The 26,300-nt window shown below is 38.1% G+C and overlaps 1 protein-coding gene across 1 annotated transcript; it reads right to left on the minus strand.

Annotated features, from left to right (window-relative positions):
- Positions 1-7,708: 7,708 nt before the first annotated feature.
- Positions 7,709-13,696, minus strand: LOC109038295 (uncharacterized). The gene is made up of 2 exons (XM_019053317.2): positions 13,209-13,696; positions 7,709-9,816 (listed from the first exon to the last, which is right to left on the minus strand). Exons 1-2 carry the CDS (start codon positions 13,350-13,352, stop codon positions 9,352-9,354), a joined length of 609 nt encoding a protein of 202 aa, XP_018908862.2. The 5' UTR covers positions 13,353-13,696; the 3' UTR covers positions 7,709-9,351.
- Between the last annotated feature and the right edge of the window lie 12,604 nt (positions 13,697-26,300).

Raw genomic sequence — 26,300 nt, forward strand, 5'->3', positions numbered from 1 at the left:
GAGATAGCCAACTTTTTTGCCATATTTCAGTATTTAAAGTGAATACACCTTATCTCAAAAGGACTTCAAATAGAACTCGTTGAACTCTCTCCGATTTGATTGAAATATTTTCACTTTACTATAGGCCCAGACCTACCGTGCCAGGGTTTTTTTTGTGGTTAATTTGGGCCATGCGAGGTGCCGATGCCGATGGTGGACCGTGGGGACGAAAGGGGAATCCTGGGTTACCCGAAGAAAAGCCCTGGGACGGTAAGTCTGGGCCACCCTGTAGAATAATGTAGTTTTGGCATGTTCTACATTAAAATGCGTCATATTGCAGATTGATTTACTGCTCAGGATTGCCTACAATAAGAGTATGAGAAGAAAAGCAAGTTTTTTAACTTTTAAACTCTCTCAAAAATGATGGACCTCAGAGAGACAATCTGTCACACCCGTTACGTCACACCCGTGACGCAAACTTTCCCATTTTTCAAGGAAAGAAAAACAGATAATCGAAAACGGATCATCGGCAGTTGAAGCAAAAACCCTTGGCTTCATCATATAATTTAATCAGATTTTTACATTCATAAAATTCGCTGAGTTTCCACTTTACACTCACTGAGGAAAAACTCACTTCCAAAATCAGTCACACCCGTTACGCATGCCTTTTAATTTTTTCTGAGGAATGGAACAAAGTAAAAACAATTTCTGATAAACTGAAATGATCTATAAAAAAAGTTCTTTCTGCTGCTGCAGATCATTTTTTAATTAAACCCCAAGAAAGAGTTCAAATTCTTGTTTAAAGTTAAATTGTTGTCACACCCGTTACAATGGAATGACCCTACATAGCTGCGAGTGTGCTTCCAGGACCACGTTTCTCTGACCAGCACCCTAGGGGTTGACTAACTCCCTAAATTATCCTCCTGCATTCTGTGTCCCCAAGCCCTCCCTCCCCTTTTGCCCCTCTGGTGATTGGCCAACTTCCTAGATTCCCTCGACCCTCGTATGGTCTGGATCGAGAGGAAACAAGCCCCCCCCCTTTTATTCGACCCGCCTCACAGTGGAACGAGTCTTTGGAAGAGGTCGGACATGAAATGTTTGACAAAAATTGTTAGGTTTTACGTTTCCTCGTCACAAATTTAATTTTAGGCTAAATTTTATGACTCCACTTATATTCCATTGCAAACTGCCTGAGTGAACACTCCCCCTCAGTTTCATACTGGTGCGCATTAGAGTTCTAAAAATTTATTTTTGACTCTAATTTTAATTTTTGGTATTTCTTGGCTTGATTCCCGCGAATGGTGTGGACCAGCACCATTCTCCCCTTGTTTAATTTTAAGGGATGCTGTTAATATAAAATATACGAGAGAACCAATGAAACTACTTTGAAAACATCAACATGTCATAGCAACGAAGATAATACGCTTTTAAAGGTTTTAAATCATGTCCGATCTCTCCTATTGACTCGATCCACTGTGCGCCTCCCCCAAAAACGCTTGCAAGCTTGACTACAGTCCCGTGCAAACCAGAACTTTGGAATGTTTTCCTGAACTTGGAACTTTCCGATCGTACGTGAGTGCTCCCGTCACATTTCGAGTGGGGGGTTTGATGAGTATTCTCGATTGTGAGACCATACGGCAACAGATTCGGAGTGAATGCATCACCTTTTGATTAACTTCTCTTCTGTTCTCTCCGCGTCATCGTGTTGATTACAAGCGAGACTTATAAAAAAGAAGGGAAGAAATGGAGGCAGAAGTTGCGTTTGACGTCAGAACGAGCAGCATAGGCTGGAGTTATGATTTGACGAAGGCTGCAGCTGACGTCATGGCTCGGGATGGAAAATGCAAATTATGGGTATGAGTCAGTTTCGAAAGTTTCAGAGTCAAATCACGACTAACTCCAAGTATTATGAGAATTATAGAAACTTTTGCAATCGGGGTTATGCGCCTGCCAATCCTTAAATTTTCCTCTTGATGGCAGCTGAGCAACGCATTTGAGCAATTATTTGCTCGAAAATTATGTTCAATCAATGAGTCTGGGTTCCTATATCCAACGCACGCGGCAAAATGACCAGCAGGCCGATTATTTAAATTGATCGCCAAAGCTACAGAAAAAAGAGGTGAAGTTGAAATGGATTGCATTTTGCAAAAAGGAACCAGAAGTATTGCAATGATGCTAAGATTGTGCACATTCATCCAGTGCAATACAATTACTGAAATCATGAAAAAATATGAAGTTAACATGGTAATTTTTGTCTTAATTTCCAGTGTTTAGAGAGAAAAATAATGGATACTCAGGTTTATCTTCCAAGGCAAGAAGTTCTTAGCCATCTCAGCAACACTGCAACGCTCCTGGTTCCTTTTTGCAAAATTCAATCCAAATGGAGTCATCTTTATTGGCGGAAGCGAATGGTTGCATTGACGCATGCAACGTTATGACCAACGGCCGATTTACTGAAATCGATAGACAAAGCTGTAAACAAAGAAGACATTAGGGATGTGGAGGGATCCTATTAGTGGAAGCAGATGGTTGCAATGTACAAAGGAAGTAAGTACTAGAATAGCTATAGAGAGACCCTGTAGTTAGTCCATCACTTCCCCCTTAGTTTATTGCAATTGCGTGTTTCAACCTTTCAACCAACACAAAAGCTGCATTTTCCCATCGTATTATTTGTTTATCGCTTTTTCTATCGATTTCAATTAATGGTCCGCTGATTATTGTGAGAGCCAACTTCAAGAATAACAAGACCTCGTGTCTTGTCGCGATTTTATTGAATATTCTGCGGTCTGCAGAAGTTAAGCATCGAAAAATCAACTCCTCATACCTTTTTCAGCCGCGGTTAGGATTTACCCAGTGGCGAGGCGTGCTTTGCGATATATTGATTGATCTGTCATTTAAACCTATGGAAAAGGATCGATTAACAGGGCGTTCGCAGCCAACACCTTAATAATCGATTCTTTACCATAGGTTTAAATTACATAACAATCGATATATCGCAATTCACGCCACGCCACTGGATTTACCATTCTTTGGGAACCCTTCATACATCAATGCACATGGAATAACTTTAAATTCCATTGTGACCCCTCAAAGACCGGAGCATGTGTTGCTCCTTAAGATGTTCTGCTTAAAATGCTGGTAAGAAACCGAACAACGTAGACTGTTTGAAAGGTGAATGGGAAAATCCCAAGAAGCTGCGCTGAGTGCGAGCTCGAAAGGGAGGAAGTTTTCCATCAAAGTATGACAACGTCGCTTCAACGCAGAACGCCGCGCAAAATGTGAAATGAACAATGCTTGAAAAAAAAAACTCCAGTTTCACACCCGCAAAAGAGGTGATGTACCGTCAAAGGGTCACTTTTTTGCCGACAGAAGTGGGGAATAATCCATGCGCAGTTATAATCGGAACACAGTCGAAACGGAAACGAGCTTTGCTCAAGTCTGAAAATTTTAGAGAAGGTTGACAACGCTCCTTTGACGCACATCGCACCGAAAAAACTGAAATGAGGTACAGTTAAAAAATCGGCAGGTTAATGTACCTATCGAATGGTGATGTACTTTCTTTTTTTTTATTAGTTACAAGTGAGCTTTCATTATGAAAATGTACACTTTGTTTCTAACTTAAATAAAGAGAAAATACAAACAATAGAGCAGTTTGTAACTTATTTACATATTATATATAATGAATTAAAATATGTACTTTCTGAGTCTCACTTTTGTCGGCGGAAATAAAAAGCATGGAGAGCAGTTTCAGTAGAACCATACTAGGTATCACTTGGAGGAAGTATCAAGAAAACGACGGAATATTGCGATTTTTGGACGATCCTCGCCTTCGGATCTCTGTTTCGAGACCGAAAATGTGAGTTTTGAAAAAACCCAAATACTTCTGAAAAATACGGCGTTGTTTGTATCTGGACGATAGCTCGAAGAAAGAAGCAATAAAACAATGATATAAACTTATTCGGAATAACGAAAAAGTTGTTTTTGACAGTTCGCACGAAAATGACGGTTGACCAGAGTTAAATTTTTTGAACATATCATGATCGGCAAACCTATAGTTGCAAACAACAAAAAAAAGTTTACATGGTCAAAATCAATTTTACCTACATTGCGTGACACAAACAACATCAGTGCGCCTGGTACAAATTTTCGATATTTTGACATTCTCAATACCTCGTCGTGGGCTTTTGACGTATTTCCTCTGACGTAAAGGCGTATCTCGATTTCCATAAGAGTTTCCATTCGATTTCCCGTGTTTTACTTGTAAATCCATGCTTTCCGGGGCTGATGTGAAAAAAGAGATACGCCCTTACAACAAAGGAACGACGTAATGTACAAAATACCATTCCATTGATTTGACTCCATTACATTTTGTTCCAAACCACGGTTACAGAAAAGATTTCTTGTATGCATTGTGACCAAAGACATAAAGACGGAGGGCTAAAAGCAAAACATGAAGCTTCTTTTCAACCACCTCTACTATTGGCTAGAGGATTGGCGGCGAAATCGGGACAAGTTTGAATTCAAATGTAGGGCGGGAACTGAATAAAATAATTGCGGAAACAAAGTATCCTAGGTTGATTTTTGCCCAAATTCACTTACCCACTCATATTTCTTTAACTTTAGGTTAGCTTTGGTCCGTCGTCGACCGATTAATTTCATTTGGGAGTGACGGTCATCTAGACTGTAACGACCTGTTTGAACCTGCAGAACCACCATGAGCAGAAGAAAAACTAACTTTATCTGAGATTACTGCCTATTACCAAGCAAGGGTCGGTGTAATATAATAGGACGCAGTCCCAACTTTCTTAATATATTTGTTTTAGGCATTTAAAATACGTTTCGAAGAAGAAATATTGAAAAATTAAGAGGACAAGTTTAAATCAAATTTCCGTTTGCCGCCATGGATTCCCGCGCTCATTTACACACTCACACAAGCACCCAGCGCCAAACCAGGCTTCACTTTTTCCCCGTGCTTTTAGATACGAGCACTCCGTCTTATGTCTTTGATTGTGACCAAATAATAGCTTTTGAGGTTAAAGGTGCTTTTATAGAGAAATTCGCCCTCTTTTCAATTTCATTAAGGTCGTTGAACTACAAATATACCGTGTTTTTTCCTTATGTGAGAGTAAAACTGTTGCACGTCACGCGGATTTGCAATTACAGTATTTTACTAGTGTAAAATTTCGCCAGGAACTTGATGGTGCCGCTGACTTTCACTGCAATGAACTCTTAAGCTCAAAAAAAGCTCTCAAAGTTGAGACCGTAATGGTGGGGTTTTTCCACATAATGCGAGAGTCCAACTCTACTTCTCACAAAAAACCCTGAGAAAGAAGGAAATTATGTCCAAATTGGAATTTATTTGGTGATAAACGTGAAAATTATGAGCATGGGGTGGATAAGGCTGGTAATTCATAGAATACACGACACTGATATATGACAAGACATTTAAAGCTTTGACAGACTCGATTTAAACTTCAAAAAAAGAGGGAATTAAAAAAAAATAAATAATTGGTGACCTGTCCTCAGTTGCTATCACGTAACTACTAAATATCTCAGCCTTATTTACGCATGTTTCCAGTTTTTACCGATCTTATTTTAAGGTTTGTTGTTTGGAACTTGATGATAAATGAGGAAAAAACGCCTTCGTGCTGATGACTCTGCAACCCACAGCGCGTCAAATTTCGATTGATTATTCTGCTTATTTTAGTGACGGTCTGAGCAGAACGTATCGTTACGATCATTATTTTTGATGACTTTCTACGCGAAAAATTCGCTTTAAAGTATGGCATCATGGTAAATCGAGGCACACACAAAAAACAACAAAAAAATTAAGTAAATAAAAGAAAAACGTCAGTATCTTCAAAAAAGTTACCAAGTTATACGACTGAATCGTTAGGGAAGAAGTATAATTTGGAGCGAGTTCATCATAAAGGAACCGACGAATATTGACAATAAGTCGAAACTGATAAAAAGATGTGTTTGAGTTTTTGTTTCTGCATAAGGATCAATGTAGAAAATTAACTTTAGCCCCTCTTTCCACAAACTACTTTCTGTTCTTCAGCTGTCAGTTTTTGGCAAGAGAAAATATATACGGCTAGTGGAACTCAAAAACATTATTGACTCGATTTGTTCGAAAATGTGGGTTGGTTCCTTTCTGATAAACTCGGTCCAATTATGATGGGATTTGTGACGGTATAAAAAAATTTAGGAATAAAGAGGCGCATAGATCCATTTTTCCTTCTTAGAAGTCCGCCAAATAACATTGACATTTGCAATTTTCAGACCACGTCACACTAGTCCTGGGAGGTAATTTAAACGTCGCGTCAGCTCAAAAACAAATACGTACATCATGCCAAAAAAAATACAGTTTTCAGCGGCTCTCTGAAAATTGAAAAGGTTACTTTGCGCCATTTTAACCATACGTCCTTCATCGCGTCATTTGCTTCATCTGTGCTATCTTCTCTCAGAAGAAGCCCAATCAGACACTTGTTTGGCTAATGAATCAACGCCATCTTCCGCACATACCTACAAACCTCCATTTTTTACTTATGTATACCTACGTATGTATCAGCCGCTTTTAGGATGAAGTTAGTGACTTTAGGATTATTCTAGGTTAGGTTAGGTTAGGAGGGTAGGTAAAGTAGATTTAAAAAGGGTATACTTAAAATAATATTGCATAATTACCTTTCGCCACTTTTTTGATGATTAGAACCACCTTAACAAATTAAAAATCAAGTCGAAGATAAAAAATGTATTGCATTTTGATTTGGAGTCAATAGGTTAAAAGAGTGCTAAATATAAACAATGAGCTTGGGCAGCAGTTTGACAGAGTGATGATCAGTAGTTAGAGGGATCCATCAACCCCGAGTTTACGATTTATCCTATCACCATCCAACAGTTCCGATTTTCTTCGAGGTTTGTGATTTACCTGGTTTGCGTTCTATATAACTCATTCAGATATATTCAGCTCTCGATATTCAGCGTGTGATCTGGCTTCACATCAGGAAAACGCACATCGACCTTGATATTTTCATGTTGAACGCGGGTTTACACGTGTGTTTTGGGCCTAATAACTACCGTACACGTGATCACAGGGGTCGTGTCTATCGTCATAATCCATGTTCCACGGAAAATATTCGCTCCACATCGTTGAATAACCCCAGCGATTTCGAGAATTTAAAAGTAAAAAAAAATTAATAACACGCAGAAAATAGTAATTAAACGAGTGGGAAAGCTTTTACAAGGAGATGGTTCCTACAATGAAAACTGTTTCATTGTTTTTTTATGCTCTTGATGAAGCTTTTGCGCACGGTTGAATTCGTTGGTGATTTCAGTGCGTCATTCGCAAAAAACTTGCGTCTGGCACTCTTAAAAAACGTAAATTAATGAAATTCTTAGGTTCAAATCTACCAAAAAATCATGAGGAGCACGTTGTAAAAATATTAAATTCACTCCTGGATGCCTGATTTCCGTAGTCTCATTCGCGTGAATTCAAATTTACCGCATCTGCGGGCACATGGTTTTCTTCGTTCAGAACCAGTTTTGCCCAAAGGGAGACTTCATACACAAAACCTAAATATATCCAAACAATATTGCAAAACATTTACACATTAACACATTTAAACATTTTAACAAGCACATTCTCTGCAAGAAAATAAAATGGCGACGGAAATTTCTTAACGTCCCATGGCGCTTGTGATACTGTGTTGCGGGTTGCATACTCTAGTCCCTGAAAAATATGAAATATTTCACAGCCTCGTGAAATTTCATGAAGTATTTCATTGAAATTTCCAATCTTTCATTTCTTGGATGGTAGTAAGCTCGGTACGATTCTGTAAAGTTGATTTGATAAAACCATTTGAATCTTTACATCTTTGTTTTCTTCCCGGAAAAAAATGCTAAACATTCTAGAGAGGTCAGATCGACTTGCCTCTTTCAAAACTCTGTAACTTAGTCAGTTTTTTACTTTGAGAGCTCGGGTTTGTCTTGATTTACCATTTACTAGCGTTTTAACGCTACAATATAATATTGATATCTGCCACTGCTCGCCCGAAAAAAGAAACCGTGCAGTACATATGTGACACCCAGGGTGCGTGTGCATGAGTGAAGTCGGAAAAGCCATCTTTTTTGGTCTTCTTTACCTTTTGGTTCCCAAAGAAATACTTTACAATATCAGAAATCACACTGGACATGATTCACATTGTCTCTTGAGGAGTGGATCCCAGGACTGAATGCTCATCATGATTCTTTTGGGAGTCCGATAGGTTCAAAATATCCTTCACCGGCTCAATCGAAGCTATAAAACAATCGATCGATTGTGATTTTGAAAATATGACTCTTCACGCTCGCACGTATGGATGTTGCCTATACGGCAAAATGAAAGGCAAAGGAATTTTACAGTGATTCTACATGACATGACGATCTTTTATTATGATAATTTTGTATTATTAAAACACTTAAATTAACATATATAAACTTAATCTTAAAATTCCGAGAAAATGAGAAGCCACGGAAATCGCTGCTTACTCCTCTTCTCAGATAAACTGACACAGTTTCTGTAAATGAAAATATAAAATAAATAGACCGCTAGACAAGGTACGCAGTTTAGCATTCTGAAACAAGTTTCTTGACCAAAATTTAACACAGAACACGATTCGTGCAACGAAAATTACTGAAAGTGACTCCTAACTCTGATGATGATTGAAGATTTTATGATGTTTTAATAGATTTGACGAGCCCTTTATTTTTAGTGATTTTTAGATTTTTAATATTTATATAATTTATTGTGCTCGATACTGGATGAACTGCCACACAGGGCTATGCGTCAGTAGTGGAAGGAGAGAAGAAGAAGAAGACTCCTAACCAAGATACTCAATGTTCTTTAAAGCCGTAAATTCAAACCTCCCGCTCATGAAAACACAATGGCCTAATTCACATCGCAAACTAAACGGTACCGTAGCAGTCTTTGCGATACGAAAATATGGCAATCTCAATCATGACGCTACGGCTCAGCCATAGCAAATTGTTTACACTTCAAACAATAAAGGATGGGAAATGAACAATGTTTGATTGAGAAGCCTGCCGAAACCGTTGTACTGCGCGATTTGACTCACGTAGAGTATTGTGTTCCTTGTGACTGGGCAACGGAGAGTAACCGATGTAAAATTAAAACATTGATATCTTAGTTAGATTTCTGTAATATTCGATGAAAGAATCGTGCTCTACGTAAAATTCTGGTTAAGAAACATGTATCAGAATGCTTCAATTCGTACCTTGTCTAGTGGTGCATTGCGCACATTACTCTGATTAACTGATAAATCAAAAGTTTAATAGTTAGGATGAATGAGAATGTAAGGAGATGCATAAATCAACTCAATCTTCAAATTCCGAGAAAACGAGGGGCCAGGAAAATCGCTGCTTCCTCCTTTTCTTGGGGCTGGTGCCCCAGGTGAGCAACCTGGACTGCCATTGGCTTCGGCTATCACCTCCGTCATCAGAGAAGAGCATTCGTCTCCGCAGAGTTTCGCCTCTCTCGCCATCGTCTAAATTCATGGCCGACTCGTCTGAATTGTTGACGGACGCGACGTCATCTTCACGTCGTCTGGACGTTGATCCCTTCGGTGCGACTGGCTCCGTGCTTGAATGGTAGGCATGCCGGACGGGTTCTTTTTCGTCGTTTAAATATGCATGTGCATCCGTTTTTTCGGGGTGGTTTCTGCCGGGGGTATCTCCGTCGGTTGCTCCGAGGTTTTCCGGCTCCAGCACGAATTTGTCGAGATCTAACTCGCCGACGGACGAGACCGCATTCATGCGGTCTGTAGGCTGTGAGTGGATTGTCTAAAAATAAAAATCATATGAGAAAGTGAGGATAAGAAAGCTTCAATGATAAATAATAGTTACAAACTTTTTTTCCCAATTAAAACAAAATTACTTTTGAATTAAAGAAAAAAATTATTTAAATTAAAGGTATAATTTTTATTTTTTTTTTTTTTTTCATGACACAATTTTTTATGTGAGGGTGTTTATCAATCGCATAAGTTGTCTTTGTAATTTAAAAAAATTAGTTTTTAAGAGATGACGAAGTAATATTTCTTTGAAAAAAAGTACTGTGGCGGCTGAACCTATGTTGATCCGGAGGAAAAGAATTTGTGGTACTTTTCTAGAAGATGTAGACCATACTTCAAGGGAGACAACATTTTTGACTACCTTCCAGGAGGCGTACCAGACCTATTAGCAATTCATTTATTATTTGCAATATCCCCCATTCTATGCATCAATCAAAAACTCGCAATAAAAAAAATGAAGATGGTACATGAAGATAACCCAAATAATTTAATAAAAAAAAAACAAAAAAATGGGTAAATAAGGCTTTTTTATAACGTTCTAATCAGATCTTTTATGTTTCTGTTTTTAGCCTTGTTTACCCATTAGTTTTTATTTTTCTGGTAAAATAAGAATGTTAAAAATTTACAAAAAATGCAACAATTTTGAAATGAAGCAGAAGCAATGAAGACCGGAAATATGCCCTAGCTCTGATATATTCAGCTGAAGCCGTTGCTCACAACAATTTATTTAGACTAAAATAAGTCAAAATTAATTCATTTAAAGGTTTCCTAGCAGTGACCTAATTTCGGGCAAAAATGCCTAGTGGATGTAAGAGCTTAACAGTTTTTAATTAAAAATATGGATTATTATTTTGGAATCTTTAAATGGAAAAAAGACTCTTGGACTCAGAGTCCAAACTCCTAAAAAATTTGACAAGAGAAAATACAATCGATTCAACTGGATTTTTGCTTGAATTGAGAGCCAAGTATTTTATTTAGAACAGATTTCCTTACAAATCAAGCAAAAATCCGATTGAGGCAAAGAGCAATTTTCTTGTAAAATGTTTGAAGAGTCTAGACTGCAGATTCACAATAATTTTTTTCTTGTGTCTTAGTCTTAAAATTAGTCTCGTTCACCCTCCAAAACGAAATTCATACGCATTTTCATACCCGGTTTGATAAAATTCCGTGGCTGGAGATCGAAAAGTTAGAAGTATCTGATCGTATTACCTTTAAAATTATTAACAGTATTGATGAAATCGCACGTGGAGAAAATGGCACCATGTTCGTATCTGGATGGTTCTTCTACTGAACTACCAAAACAGAACCACGAGGATTTTAAATGTTTACATGTACGCCTGCGATTAGCTTCCTCTTCCTGCGCACAATTTTTTTGGTGGGTGCGTTCCGGAGGACTTTGAAAGTTCAAATCGACGATTGACGTAAAAGGATAAGAAAAAATCTTCAACTTTGACGCACACTTTATGAAATTATGTTTATTCACAGTTTTTTTTCTTGGAAAATCGGCAAGTCCCTTTCTTGATCAAATGAAACGTGTGTTTCATCGAGAAATTATTTATCCTCGACGGCTTTTTTCAGCAAAATTAAGTGTTTTTTTTTTGCCCTGAATTTGTGGTATTTTTACCCTGCCATAGTAATCACTCGAGGAAATACGGACAAAATGTCTGAAAACCATGTTTTAGATCAGTGGAAAGATTTTTCATAAATTTAAAAAAAAAAAAAAAAATCTGCCTAACAGAATGCTTTGAGCTAAAATAATTTTTCTCCTTGGCTCGAAGGAAAAATTTCTGAGAGGAGGATTTTTTTCAATGTAGAAAATATTGACCTTGTCATCGATGACTAATTTTCTTCGAATTGAACAATTTTAAGAAAAGCAAGTGAAATAGAAACATAGAAATTTAAAATAAAAATGAAAAAAAAAAGAAATTTCCTTTCTCACCAAAAATATTTTAGCCGAACAAACTTGAATAGTAAATTTTGACTTTGTCTTCGATATCAAACATGCTTTTTCTTCGAATTAAAATATTTCCTGAATAAAATCCAGAGACAATTTTTCTTCAAGTAAGACACAAAAAAGTTGAAGTAAAAATTAAAAGAAGAGAATGTATTTAACCCCCAAAAATAAATCGGTAATTCAACTTTATACAATTCATAGATCAATATTTACTTTTATTAAAACAAGTTTTGTAAACATTTTTTTAAGAAAGGAGATTCGTCTTTGTACATGAAGAAATAAAGGAAAAGCGGCTGAAAACCCTATTATTAGACTGGAAGTATAACGTCATCTCGTTATGATCAACGGAAAGGGTAATGCACCATGCTATAGAGTTCATTACTCTTTGATATTAGACATGCTATCAGGTCAAAATGCATGTTCGTTGATGAGAACTTCCGGTAAGACCTACTTTTCCGCTACTTTTTTTTGTGACTCAATTTTTTTTTTTTAAAAAAAATTTATTTTAGGCTCTTTTTTCCGAGCTTCAACACCGCCACAATTTACAATGTATGCATTTACCCTCTAAAATGAATGCATAATACACCCATTTTCCATCACTTTTAACAGTAATGTTGAAACGGTAATAGATATCGATTACCTTTTTCAAGTAAAATTTTAGTTTCTTAAAACTGGTTTTTAGAAAGCTTAAAGCCGCCGATTGAAAATGAGCCAGTTCCCTAGAACTCCTCCACGATAAAAAATATGGGTTTTCCTAAGAAAAAAAATGATCAAGCCAAGATATTTTAATTGTCATTATTAGATGTGAGGTCAAAACATACTTTCACTATTTGAAAATACTAAAAAATGGGCTAGTGCCCTTTCCCCACCCAAAATACCCCTTAAAATGAAAGTATAGGGGGTTGAAAATATTTTCATCGAATACTTCGAGGTCAAATTAAACGAACAAAGACCTGGTTTCACAGCCGGCGCCGAAAAAAACATAATACAATTGTATCGCATTCAGCAAAAAGGAACTAGGGCGATTACAGTGTTTTCAACATCGTGCAACTTCTTCTTTTTTAAACATACTTAATGTATATTTTCCTTTAAAGTTGACAATTTCTTAGTGGGAAGAAAAAAGCGTTTGCTTTTCTGGAAGATTTTTTTTAAAAACTATGCAGAAGCAACATTTTTACAACACTGTAATCACGCTGGTCCCTTTTTGCTGAATGCGATCGAATTGTTTTTCTCGGTTGAGGTAAAACCTGAAAGGGAATTTTGAACGTCACAAACCGAGGTATCGCGGATTTCTGGCTAGCCTGTTGAATTTGAAGAGGGAAATTTTAAAAGCGCGATGGAACTTTTAAAAGCGCGATGGAAATTTTAAAAGCGCGATGAAAATTTTAAAAGCGCGATGGAAATTTTAAAAGCGCAATGGAAATGTTTACCTGTAGGAGAAAGACGTGTGTAGCTAGGACAATAGCTGCAGCTGGGGCGATAGCGGCCATCCTCAAAGTCCAACAGCCATAAAACGAACTGAAGAATAATGCTCTCGCTTTGAAATTTATCCGTTCCGTTGCATGCGTGCTCATACATGCGCATTAAGCGACGGATGCATGTTCAGTGGAATGTTTTCATACATGTTCTTATTTCTGACACTTGCTTTGAAGATCCCTCCGGCGTGTCGCGAGACAGAGAGGCGGTGACAAGCCTATTGCAGCTATTGGACGTCAAATTTTCTGACTTTTTGTGAGGGAACCTGAGAAAAAACGAGATGTTTCTCAGAAGACAAATCCACGACCCACTGACAATAGACTCAGTAAATATATTTCACTGCAAAAGCTGGTGTTCCCCACTCATTTTTTTAAGAAATCCCGTGCGCAAACTAGTGAGGCAGAAGAAGGATTTTTTTATCGCATCCGTGAAACTTATGGTTTTCAAATCCAAGGTCGCTCATACACATACGAGAGGATTTGGAAAAGTTGAGATGTCATTTAAAATGAGAATTTCTTCAACTGACATGTCTGCACTGTTACCGAGGAGAGCAGCAGTGTCACGCAAGTTCTTGAAATCGATCATCCTTTAAAGGTTGACCAATGTAGTTCAAACAAAGTGACTGATTCAGCTAAAAATAGAACTGCTGGCTTTGTTATATTTGTAACACATGACAGTTGTGAGACAGCAGTAGATGATAAAAAATTGACGGCCTTTTTTACGTGGGTATACGGACGTATTTGTGCTAGAAGGAACTATGTTCCACGGACACCCTAAAAAGTGGTAAATTTAGGAAATAATTAAAAAAGCAGATGTGAGCAGATGTATTCTTCAAAATCCTATAATGCTCTTTCAAATAGCCATCGTCTAACTCAAAAATGTATCCTTCTTAAAACCTTAATGTTGCAAGGAGCACAATAGGATTTAAAAATATGTACTCGTAATGGTTTCTCAAATTTGCATTTTTGAGAAGTTTTTTTTTATTCACGTAGGAATCACTGAAAAAACTATGTTTGGCTAAAGTATGACGATTCTTGAATTTACAGCTAAGAATTTTTTTCATCTAGATTCAAGTTTATTATTTCTCAAGACGAGGAAAACATGTTTGGGTTAAGCGAAAAAGTGCTTAAATTAAGCAACAAAGTTCTTGATTCAAGGAAAACTATTTCTTAGAGGCACACTGATTCTTCTTATTCAGTAAAAAGTGTCGTTGCCGGGCTCTTTCATTACCTAGGCGGATTTTTCACATGTAATTCTTAAAATTTCCATAGAAAAACGAAGATATTAGCTATTCCAAGCAAGCGGGTTGATTTTATTGTTTAGCAAAGCTACATACGGCTACATTTTACACCCCGTAGCAGATAGAAGAGGATAATTCAAGTGAAATGGTGAAGGTAAAACTACAGCATCTACAGCACAAAGTCATGTTTTCTTATTTTCACGGGACCACAAAAACTGCAACTACGCCATTATTGTTTTTTGAGGTAAAATTCAAACAATAGCTCAGGCCCAGTGTCATTGATCCCGAAAATTTCAAAAGTCAAAGTCAATATTATTTCGTAGATTCTCTATGAGGAAAACTGGATCTGTACTTTTTTGATCTGAGCTTTTTTTACCAATTTACATCCCATTTGGATTAATGCACTGTGGATCAAAACAGTTTAATGGTTTGACTTCAAATATTTTTTGAAAGCCACAGTTGTTGTGGAAAAAGGCAAATCATACACTTCCTGGTACTATCTACCTTTCAGTAAATTCACTTTTTCTAGTTTTGATGTGGCCTACTTTCCTTTTTTTGTCGAAACTTTTAAAAAGTTTAGAGAGTAAATTCCACCAAAGATCCCGATTCGTAAGAATAAAAAAACAAGAATGTTAGATCAGAACTGTGAAAAGCTCTTTTTTGTCCTTATTTTTAGTCTTGAATCATCAAACCGCTGGTCCGATTTCTAGGCGTAGTTACAGCCTTCGCAATGTAAAAATGAACAGCAGTAGACCTAGGTCATGTGAATAGGCACCCAAGATCACAATCCGACGCACTTTCGATCTTTTTCAACTGTTTTTTTTGTAGCGCAATACCAGTGTTTTAATCCTATCCGCAAAAAAACTCTGATGTCTGACGTTGGAGCAAACTATGGGCAAGCATGTTCCATGACCTTCTCCTGACTGCAGATGCAAGGGCGGGGCGGGAATGATCGATTATCCATATTTCCCCATTTAAAGCTAAAGTAAAAGATCGGTTATTGAGGCGCTCGTTGCAATCACCATGTTTATCGATCCTTTTCAATGGGTTTAAACGGAGGATCAATCGATTTATCGCAAAGCACGCTACACCACTGTGCAGAGGCGGTGATTACCAGGGGTCGATTGGAGACAAGGGGAACTATGAAAGTCACCCGGAGCCACGTCTAGTGAATGTGGAAACAATTGCCGATTTAAATTTTCCATCCTCAGTGACTCTTGCCAAATGAGGGTGAGCAATGTCATATAGTACTGCCGTGCTAAGGAAGAACGCCGTATGAACATTCGAGAGTTGCCAAATTTCCTTCCATAAAATGTTCATTTTTGAGGAAAATTATGAGTATTTTTCCTTGAAGTCAATAGACACTTTAGATCAAATTACAGACAAAATCATTTGAGAAATTGGCAGAAAAGTATTCAAAAATTTTCCGGAAAAATAATGATTTTCCAGAGGAGATTTGGCAACGCCTGAAGGCTCATACGGCGTTTTTCCTTAGGACGGTAGAGTAGCAGAACACGTCGCTTCCCACACGAAGAAACGAGACTCCATTTCAAGGTTGCAAAATTGATCCAAACAATAAGCTGTTGCAAACTTTTGCTCAAGCAAGCACAATTCTTGTTTCTATCAATAAAATGTCTAAAAAATCACGATGAGTGTATTGGCAAAGTTTGAAATGCATTGCTAATTTCACAATCTGAGTAAGAAATTTGCGTTTTTTTTTACCTTCCCGCTTCAAAAGCGATTTCACGGCACAGGTGAACATTTCGTCAGAGGTGTAGTTCGATCCAACCCCTTTGCACTAGGATACTACACAATATTAACATGGCCGACACCAATCCGCAAAACGAAATTCTAAACATTTGTTAGCAACCATGCCAGTTTACATTCACGATTTCTTCGCGTTGATAAGGATCTGCTTTCGTTGACCTTGTGCTCCCGATTGCGATTTGCGCGCGGAAGTGTTGGGCATTACTATTGCGGAAAGGTTGAATGGAACAACTGCGACTTCTCGAGCGAAATGTTCACTTATGTTGTAGTATCGTATTTGAAGTGGGAAGCTCGAAAAAACGCAAAGTTCTGACGCAGATTGTGAAATTAGGAGTGCATTTCAAACTTTGCCAAAGCGCTCATCGTGCTTTTTAAGACAATTACCTACTGATAGAAACAACTCTTATTTTTGCTCTTAGGCAAAAGTTTGCAACATGTCCATTAGATGCTTTACGAGAATGCATCGGTGCAATTTTTCCTCAAATTTTTCTGATTTTGTCACGATATCAGGAGAAAAATCTGGGAAAGTTTGGGGTAGATATTCCCAAGATTTTCCTCGGAAAAATGCAATTTGCGAGGGGGAATTTGGCGACATTGAAATGTAGTAATGTTCTTCCGTGAAGGAAACCAGTGGCATGGCGTTTCGATGTATTGATTGACCTGTCATATTAAAGTATGGAAAATGATCGATAAACAGGGTGTTCGCACCGACGAACACCTTAATAATCGATTCTTTACCACAGTTACAAATGGGGAGATATCAATAATCGATCATTCACGCCTCGGAAACGACGAACTGCCCGGCGGAAAACCCCAAGACATTTGCTCTTGATCCGAGTTTTGATCTTGTTTAGTTCTTTGCAAATTATATTTTGCGTGCACGAACTAACAGGTTGTAAATAGTCAAGCAACAATACACATGGCATTTCGACGTTTCAGAAGATAACCCGCACTAAGTTCTTAAAGATGGATTATAATCACGGAAATATCAAACAGGACGTGCGTAAAGTATGCATGGATACTTGTTAATATCTCGGGAAGGGTTGCAGCTATTGACATACGGTTTGGTCAAGACTTTCTTAAATAAGAGTGGGCATAATTTTGAGAGAGGTCATGACACCCTCCCCTCCCCCAGCCAGGAGGCAAAGGGCAACTTTCGGATTCTAAATCGGAACCCTCCGCCCTCCCAGGAACGAGAAATTACAAACTATTACAAAACATTTGTCTTTTTTTTTTTTTAGGAAGTCTCGTCCAAATCGCATGTCAGTATCTCCAGGTACGAGTACCAGGAGTACCTTTGCACAATCGCAAGCCACAATTGAAAGTGAAAAAGTCATGATAATATCCAATGAATTACGCCTCCAAGCACGTGAATACTTAGACACTTCAATAGAAGTTATTAAATTTTTTAAAGGGAACTGTTTGAGGTGAAAGAAAACGAAATAATCAACATACGGGAGATACGGCTGTTCTAGCGGGCTGATTATAGAAATTGGTGGGCATAGGCTATCGGCAAAGGAAACAAAACTAAAATGGAACAATCCTATTGGTGAAACCAATTAGTTGTGTAATAGACTAACGGCAGTCCAGGAAAGACTATATATATATTATTGATCTTGGTCCATCATTTCACCCGTAGTCTATGACAAGCAGCCATTTAAACTAATACCAGTGCCTCATTTCCACTTTGTCTCATTTGTCTATCGCTTTAGGTATCTGTCAATTTCAATAATGAAACCGTGGAACAGAGAGTGGAAAGTAAAATCCTATCGACAAAGACAATGTACATATAGATGGCTAAGGAACAAAACTGCCTATCTGCAAGCTTACGATTTTGCGCAACGAAAATGAAACTTCATCAGACTTTTAATTTTTCTATGCATTATGCGTCATAACATCACTCTCATGCGGTAAAACCATTAGTTAAAACCATTAAACCAAAACCATTAGCTTACGATTTTTTTTTTCTGTGCGGCAAAAGCACTACGCTCTATTCGCCGAAATTGTCACTTAAGCGATTTTGTTTCCTCATCCGTCGACATACGCCACATGCGCCTCCCCTCAATTCCAGAAGGTCAAGGATTCTACCGGAGTCATTCTTGCGTCACTAGATCGAGGATGTTGGCAACACAAGGAGATTAAACTTCGATTCCAATCGATTTTAAACTTGATTTTTACACGTCGATGATATTACAGAGACACGACAAAATTATTCGCAAAGAAACAAAGAGAGGGTTACAAGAAAAATCATACCGTTACACACAAGATCAAGCACTGAACACGTGTAATTCAAGACCTCCAAAAACCGAAAATAACAAAGTGCCGAAATAACTGCCTTAAAAAATGAGGTGCTCTGTCGGGAATGCCAGCATCTGTTCTGACGAGATGAGACATAGGACTTTGGGAGTCTGCTTCATTCTGAGAGGATAAGTGGTCATCCGTCATTGCTCAGAATTTCGAGGAAACGGGACAATATACTGCCGTGTTAACGCAAAGAGCATCAAGATTTTAATTTCTAGAGTAGCGCCGGAGCGGAAAATTGTATTCCACGCACCTCCGTTCCTTGCAAAATTGTCAATAATAATCGTATACAACTTAGAAATTGTTCGGATGATTAAAAATTGACATAGTTTATCTACGACTATAACACGCCGTAAGCATTTCTAATATGTATGTATCGTGGATTTTAATGTTCCGCGAAACCGCTTTAAATGACGGATTTTAAAATAGCGGGGGCAGACTAAAAACCCACCAATCAGACGGAAATACGTCCACTTTAGGGGTTGATAGACGTATTTGCTTTTTTTTTTTTGCTACAAACAAAATCACATGGGGATGACATTTTAAATTCCTTCAGTCCTCGATAATCACATCATTGCCGCTTGTTGGCTTGAGACACTTTTAGAGGAATTTCGGATTCTAACAGTGATGAAATTTTTGCGTGTGTGCTGTTCAGGACAACCTAATGATGTTACTAGGAAACGTATTTACGCAACTTGTCTCGAGTTAGCCCTCTTTTATCCATATTTCTCTTGCATAAACAAGAAGCTCTATGAATTTATTAAAGAGGGAGCAGATTTTCCGCACAAGTTACGATAATTAATTAAACGATTTTAAAATCTTTCTAAAAAAAACTCACTTGCGGAGATTTTTAATTAACGAAGAGACGCGTTTCGGGCATACGGCCCATCATCCTTGTGACTCACATTTTTTAAAATGTTTAAAGTTGTTTTATTAAGCTTCACGAAGTTGAAAATATAATTCTTAACAACTTCTGTAATTAGTATTTTTGACTCAAATGTGGTTGTTGCCAAATTGTGTCAAAAGCTGAATTTTCCGGTAATTTTTCAAATGCAAATGTTTAGTTATCGTTTGTCAGTGAGGTCTTCTTCGGGGCTCTAATCAAGACGGACTCTTTGGGATGGGACTAATGCTCGGCGGAGAGATAATGTTGCAAAACGACAAAGTGACAGCATGTAGGCTCATGCGCAGTGCTGCTTCCTTAGGACGATGTCTGACAAAAATTACATGCGCATACTTTGAGCGTTTTGACTAGCAGCATTGTGACACATCGATTGATCTGTCATTTAAACCTGTGCATGGGAAAGGATCGATAAACAAGGTGTTCGCGAACACCTTAATAATCGATTCTTAACCATACAACTTCGAATGGGGAAAAATCTATGGTCGATCATGCACGCCTCGCAAATCCCCCCTTGTTATACCTGAACTAGATAAGCCTTTTGGTTTGCCTCAGCTAAATGTTCTTAAATTGTTCTTGTGTACGATAACTACGCGACAGCGCCGGCGTTCCGCGGCGCTTAGAGCTACTATTGCGCCGCGGAGGTGCGGCACAACATCATACGAGATTGAAGGCATCCCGACGTATCATGATTGATGGTATCTTTCGAAAGCACGAAGTTAAATTCGAAAATTAAATTAAATGACGAAATTAAATCGAATGACGACGACAAAAAAAGAGCTATAGTTGAAAAACTTACTAAGTCCTAGTATCTGTATTCAATGACGTCTACCGGGATTTTTGAACTTCATTAGAGGAAAGAGTGATGATTCAAGCAGAAATATGCTCAAATTTACCGCCGAGATTACCTCATGAACCAAAAAAAAAAAAAAATAACGTAATAATTGTTAAAAGAAAAATATATGATTATATAAAAGTAAAAGTCAGTTACATCAAGCAGAAACCAGCTTTCATTCAGCTGTTTCATTCTTGATTCGAAATATAATATTCTTGTCGGCAGACTCAATTATACTCAATAATGTTTCTGCCTAAATCGAGTCTTTTTTTTTCTCTAATGAAATTCAAAAATTATGCTAAACGTTATTAAATACGGATGATAGGACTTAGTTAGTGGGTTTTGGGACTACCGCTCTCTTTTCGTGGCATGGTATCTAGATTTATTTTGCGAGGAAAGCTCCGTACTTTTAAGGGATGCCAGTCATAATATGTTGGAGCGCCTTCCATTTCATATGATACTGTGCAACACCTCAGTTGCGAAATAGTTGCTTGAAGCGCCGTGGCACTCCGCAGCGCGGCGGGCAACCAGGCGCGCTAGCGCCTACAAACCTAACAGGGATACTTTACGCATTGCGCAATGCGTGAAGTATCCCTGTTAGGTTTGTAGGCGCCATACACGTTTCGTGCTGGCAGCACGCCGCTCCGCTTTACGTTAAGCTCTGATATTTAAGCTCGCGGAGTCAGCGTTTTTCAACTCATGATTTTGAAATTTTTGGACACTCTGCATGGATTACTCTCGTTTCAATTGATGGGGGAAAATACGTATTAAAGGAAAACGTAATGTGCGTTTTGTGAATATGAAGGGCGTTCCGAGCGTTCAGTGTCAAAAATGATTTCCAAAGCACTTTAATTTTAAGCGTGCCAGTAGAGCTCGCTTTTTGAAATCACTCGGATGTACCATAGTACAGCACACCGATCAACCAATGCTATTCAACGGGCCGTCCAAATATTTTTTTCCTCGGATCCGTTTTCTTGTCTTTGAACCATTATACTGTCAAGCCCTGATGGTCTCTTACCAAAAAACCGAATGAACTGCTAATTGGGAACCCTTGAGAACATTTTCCTGTCAAAACCGTATTATTTCATTTGACAAAAACCTCATAGAAGCTTTCTTACGCTCGGAGGACTCAACTCTAGAACCTTCTTTCCCGCCAAAACTGTTTAGCCAATGAGCGTTTTGCACTGCAAGTGCAATCTGTGATGAGCCTCGTGACTCTTTATACCATGTACTAACCGTGGCCCTTGCAGAAATCCACTCAAACCACTGCAGTTATCTCCCGATATAGCTTTGGGTGTCAGGTTTCGAGCAAGGCAATAAAAGACGGCGAGGAGAGGGTCGCCTCGTCGAACCTATTATCTTCCACGCCCGATTAACCATTCACCGTGACGCCAGGATCCACCAAATTTTCACAAAAATTGTTTTCCGTCTATTTAGCGAGTTTTTCCTTACTTTCCGTTAAAGTACAAATAAAAAGAGACCTCATTTGTAAAAATCGGCCGAATAGGAGAGAAGTTACAGTTCGAAATCCAAAGAGATTAACTCAACGCGATTTCGATGCACGGCAGTTCGCCCAAATCACGGCCGTGCGAAATGCCGCATATCAGCTTAAAATCAAGATAATTGGACGGAATCTTTAAAATCAATTTACATTCAACGTTCATGAATCAATATTTTCTCCCAAATTTAGCAAAAAGTACCAATTGATGCAAAAAGCAAAGACGTGAAAATAGTAGGTATGTGTCCAACATTTTAGTTATTCTGCACGCTTTTCCAACATATTCATGTTGGATTTTTCTGCTTGTTTTCTTTCACATTTTGTGCTGTTACTGAACTGCTCAAAATTGGACGCACTCGACTCTAAAAGATCGATGGGTTGGAACCAAAGATTGCGTGCTTTTTGGTTATTTTCCTCTTTTATTCATATTTGTACAGTTCCTTTCAACACAACAGTGATCAGTATCGATGCCATTGCTTGGAAAAGATTTTACAAATATTTGCCACGTTTTAAAAATGTAAATATTTTTTAGATTAAGTAATATTTTCACTTTAAAAAAAGGGGGGAAAATGTTTTTTACATCAAAAGTTTAAGGATAGAAATAAAACCAAATATTCACCAATGAATATTCGAAAAGATGAATCAAAAGAAGAAAGTAACATTTCATTTAAAAATGAGTTACCATAACAACACCTTTTCTCTCAATTTTCTCATTTTGATATCGTCAAAATAATTTTACACATGGAATAAAATATAGCGCTTGGACCAAGTCACTGTTGCTTATTTTACGCATGGGCTTAAACTGCTAGACAGAACAGGTGCGCGGGCAAAAAATCATCGACGGAATGTCCTGATACTAGTGCGCGCATCCACGGCATGCTATCAGTCCAAAAAAAGCATACACAATATTAGGTTCATCGTTTTTTTTTTCTGCATTTAAAGGTAAAATAAACGGAATAATGCAATTTTTAGCTAAAACAGCATTCGCGATTATAATAAACTCAACGTTCATCGCACTGTAAAACAGACAGTTGGAGATATTCTGACTGTGCCCAAATCATGCCACTAGGTGACGCAAATGCCAAGTTGACGATCATCAGGCATTTTTTATGTCCAAACGCGTGGTGTTGGCTTAGCAGACATTTGAATAGAGCTCTTGAATGTGTCAGAAATTTTCGATACAAGTCGTGATTCCCATGCAAAATGTTGCGAAGAACACGATGGTGGAGCTGGTATTCTCTGAAATCAACTTCCAAGCTCAAAAAAAGCTCTCAAACTTGAGGCCGTATTGGAACGGATATCTAATACTACCCTGAAAATCTACCTCTTTATCAAGACAAAGAATATGCAAATATAGGGAGCAAATAAATTAGCAGGCTCGCCGTGTTTTCAGTTTAGGAGTCCCCAAATAAAGCAGTAACCCTGTTTATATATTTGGTCCTGTTTTCTGTGTACTTCTGCCTCTGTTTTCACGTGAGGAGCAGTAAGAATTAAGTTAAACAGAGAACACTGCCATGCTAAGGAAAACCCCGTATGAACCATCGAGAGTTGCCAAATTTCCCTAGATAAGGTAAGTCGAGTGTTTTTGACGACATTCAGGCACCTTTTTCTTTGAAATGTTCAGATATTTAAGATTAAATTGCGTACAAAATTGCCTGAAATTTTTGAAAAAAAATATTCACAATTTTCCTAGTAAATTCGGTTTTTATCCAACGAAACTTGGCAACTTCTGAAGGCTCATATGGCGTTTTTCCTTAGCACGACAGAACAGGAAGCACGTGGACATTGTAATACACCCTTACGTCGAAGGAGCGAAGATTTGAAAAATTGTGAAAAAATGTTCAATGATATGAACCATGAGACGAGTGTACTATACTGCCGTGGTAAGGTGGACCGCCGTATGTAGGTACATTCGAAATTTGACGTATTTTCTTCGATTTAGTGTTTATTTTGAGGAAAGGTATTTATAATTTTCCATGGCATTTTCCCGTTTTCAAAAACTTTTGGTGGAATCACGAACAAAAGTATCTGAAAAATTGGGAGAAAAATATTCTCAAGTTTACCAGGAAATTCGTGTTTTATATGAGGAAAATTAGGAACGTCTGAAAGTTCATACGGCGTATTTTCTTTAACACCACAGTATACAGACATTTCCCCGTGTAATGCCCTATAACGCCCAAGTAATCGAACTCCCAGTTCAAGGTACCGTTTCCTCAGGTCTTAAACAGAGCTTTTTCATAGTTCGCCTTGCTTAGAAAGTTTCGTTCATAGTATCTTTCGCAATATTCGCTCAAAACAAATGATTTTTTTAGGACGTGAAAAAATTACTCGAGGGTCTAGAATACATTATGCACTTTTTTACCCAGGTACAAAACGCGCGACTTGTGAGGGAAAATAATCATCCCATTATCGCTAATTGAGACTAAAATTCATCTGGTTTCGCAGTTTACCTGTCATACCGTCATACGTCCTACTCTATGACTGTGCAAACACGAGAAAATGTTCTAAAAATTCAATTTGACCTACAAAAGATAAATGGAATCGCAAAAATAAAAGCTTTTAGCATGAGGAAACTGATTATACCTTTTTATACGCCAATTTCTCTGATTTCAACGCAACCCGGGCTTGAAAAAATGCCACTAAACACTAGGCGCCACGGCGAAATAAGTGTACGTCCACCATCACATCACAGAATTTTTCAACTTGTTGAGAGATGCTTTAAAACGAAAATGGATTTCATACATTCACGCTATTATCAGAGAGCACTAAGCTAGATGAGTAATGTCCCACCTGTAATTTCCCAGCAAGACGTCATTTTTTTTTTGTTTCTTTATTTTTTCAATTTCTCTTAAAATGGTGTGGCGACAAAGCAATTTACAGCGTTTTTACATTATTTGGTGTGTTGCTGATCGTGACGCCACTACAGTAAGTAATTAAAAACTGGGTGGAAATTTAGAACTCCCTTAAACGACCGCGCGTATTACATGCACGTCAAGGGGAAAAAAACCCCAAAAAACACAGGATTTCAGGGCCTGGCATTTAGCGAAAAATTCAACGACGTAAGCTGTTCCCAAACCATCTTCGAGAGAGCTTTAAAGGCATCGACCAATCGTTTATATCTCTAGTGGATTTCAAAACCATTTTCCCTCCCTTCTCCGGAAAAAGATATCTGAAAAGAGAATTATACTAAAGTAAAATCTTAAATTTTAGCACACTGAAAAAAAAAAAAAAAAACTCCGGCCATGGGAGCCGCAATTACGGGCTATATAGACATACCGTCCGTTCCGGGCTCAAAGGCCGAAAATTCCGGCTGCTGGAGGCGTAGCTTTGATTGCTCCGGGTTCAGAGGCCGAAGCTACGGCTCCAGCAGCCGGGATTTTCGGCCTTTGAGCCCGGAACGGACGGTATGTCTATATAGCCCGTAATTGCGGCTCTCAGAGCCGGAGTTTTTTTTCCAGTGCATTATTACTTGATGCATTCCAAAGTGATGCAACTTTCATACACTGCGGGAAAAAAATTACCTAAAATCTGGAGATGGGTCACTTCTCTCAAGACTATTAATTATAGCACCACGCCAAATTTTTACTTTTTTTTTTCTTCAACATTTCAAAAAGATAATGAATAGCACGACTGGAAGTCTGGAGTAAAACGCCGAAAAAAGTTATCGGTGGTGAAACTACCAGACCACGTATCTCGGTTTGCGGCGTTGTAAACTTCCTATCATATTTTATTTTTTCAATAGAAAACTACTCAACGTCACTTCTTGAAAACTTCCGTGGTTTTTTTCTCTCTACGCGAAGAAACGCATGTGAAAATGTCAAGAAATGATATTGATTTGTTCCTCTTCTAAAAAATAAAATGGGAGTGGAGATTTTAAAAAACCGCAAACGATATACGTGGCCTAGTAGTTTCGCCGTCGATATAACGTACTTACAATTATTGACATTGGTTTGATGGCAAAATATAAATGACATTTTCTACCTTGATCCGTGTTGAAAATACTTTGTAGTACTTTGCTACTGCAACTTTTTCGTTTCTGGGCATTGTTTTTGCCGCCTATGAAAAACAAGGCAAAAAACATGCTCGAAAGCAGAGTCCCAAATAGGAATCACAGCCTTTGATTCGCCTTCACTTGAACGATGAGGCAAAAACAGATCCGAGCGCAGCCTTACAGATTTGTTTTCGAACTTTGACATCAATGAACAATAACGGCAATGAGGACGGGTGATGGATGAGTTATTTCTCGAATATTCTTCACTTGCAGAGAACGGCACACATCTTTGCCCGAGGAACGTCACAGTTTGTGAGTCTAGTTTCATTGCCAAATAGGATGGATTCATCGGAGGATATTGATTTAAAAAATGAAAACGTGACGTTTGAAATTTGCAATCATTCACGACGTGAATGATTGGCAAATTATTAAGAAACCGCTGTCGATTCGATCGACACAGTCTTGATTAACAACCGTGAATTGATCGACAAATCCGTGAGTAGATCGACAAAC

This window comes from Bemisia tabaci, chromosome 10, assembly GCF_918797505.1.
Source record: "Bemisia tabaci chromosome 10, PGI_BMITA_v3".
Taxonomy (NCBI): domain Eukaryota; kingdom Metazoa; phylum Arthropoda; class Insecta; order Hemiptera; family Aleyrodidae; genus Bemisia; species Bemisia tabaci.

Excerpts from the sequence above, each read along its gene's own strand:
- LOC109038295 (XM_019053317.2), bottom strand. The coding sequence starts at position 13,352 with ATGAGCACGCATGCAACGGAACGGATAAATTTCAAAGCGAGAGCATTA. Across the intron at positions 9,817-13,208 it reads CACACGTCTTTCTCCTACAG|ACAATCCACTCACAGCCTAC; the intron begins GTAAACATTTCC and ends TTTTATTTTTAG.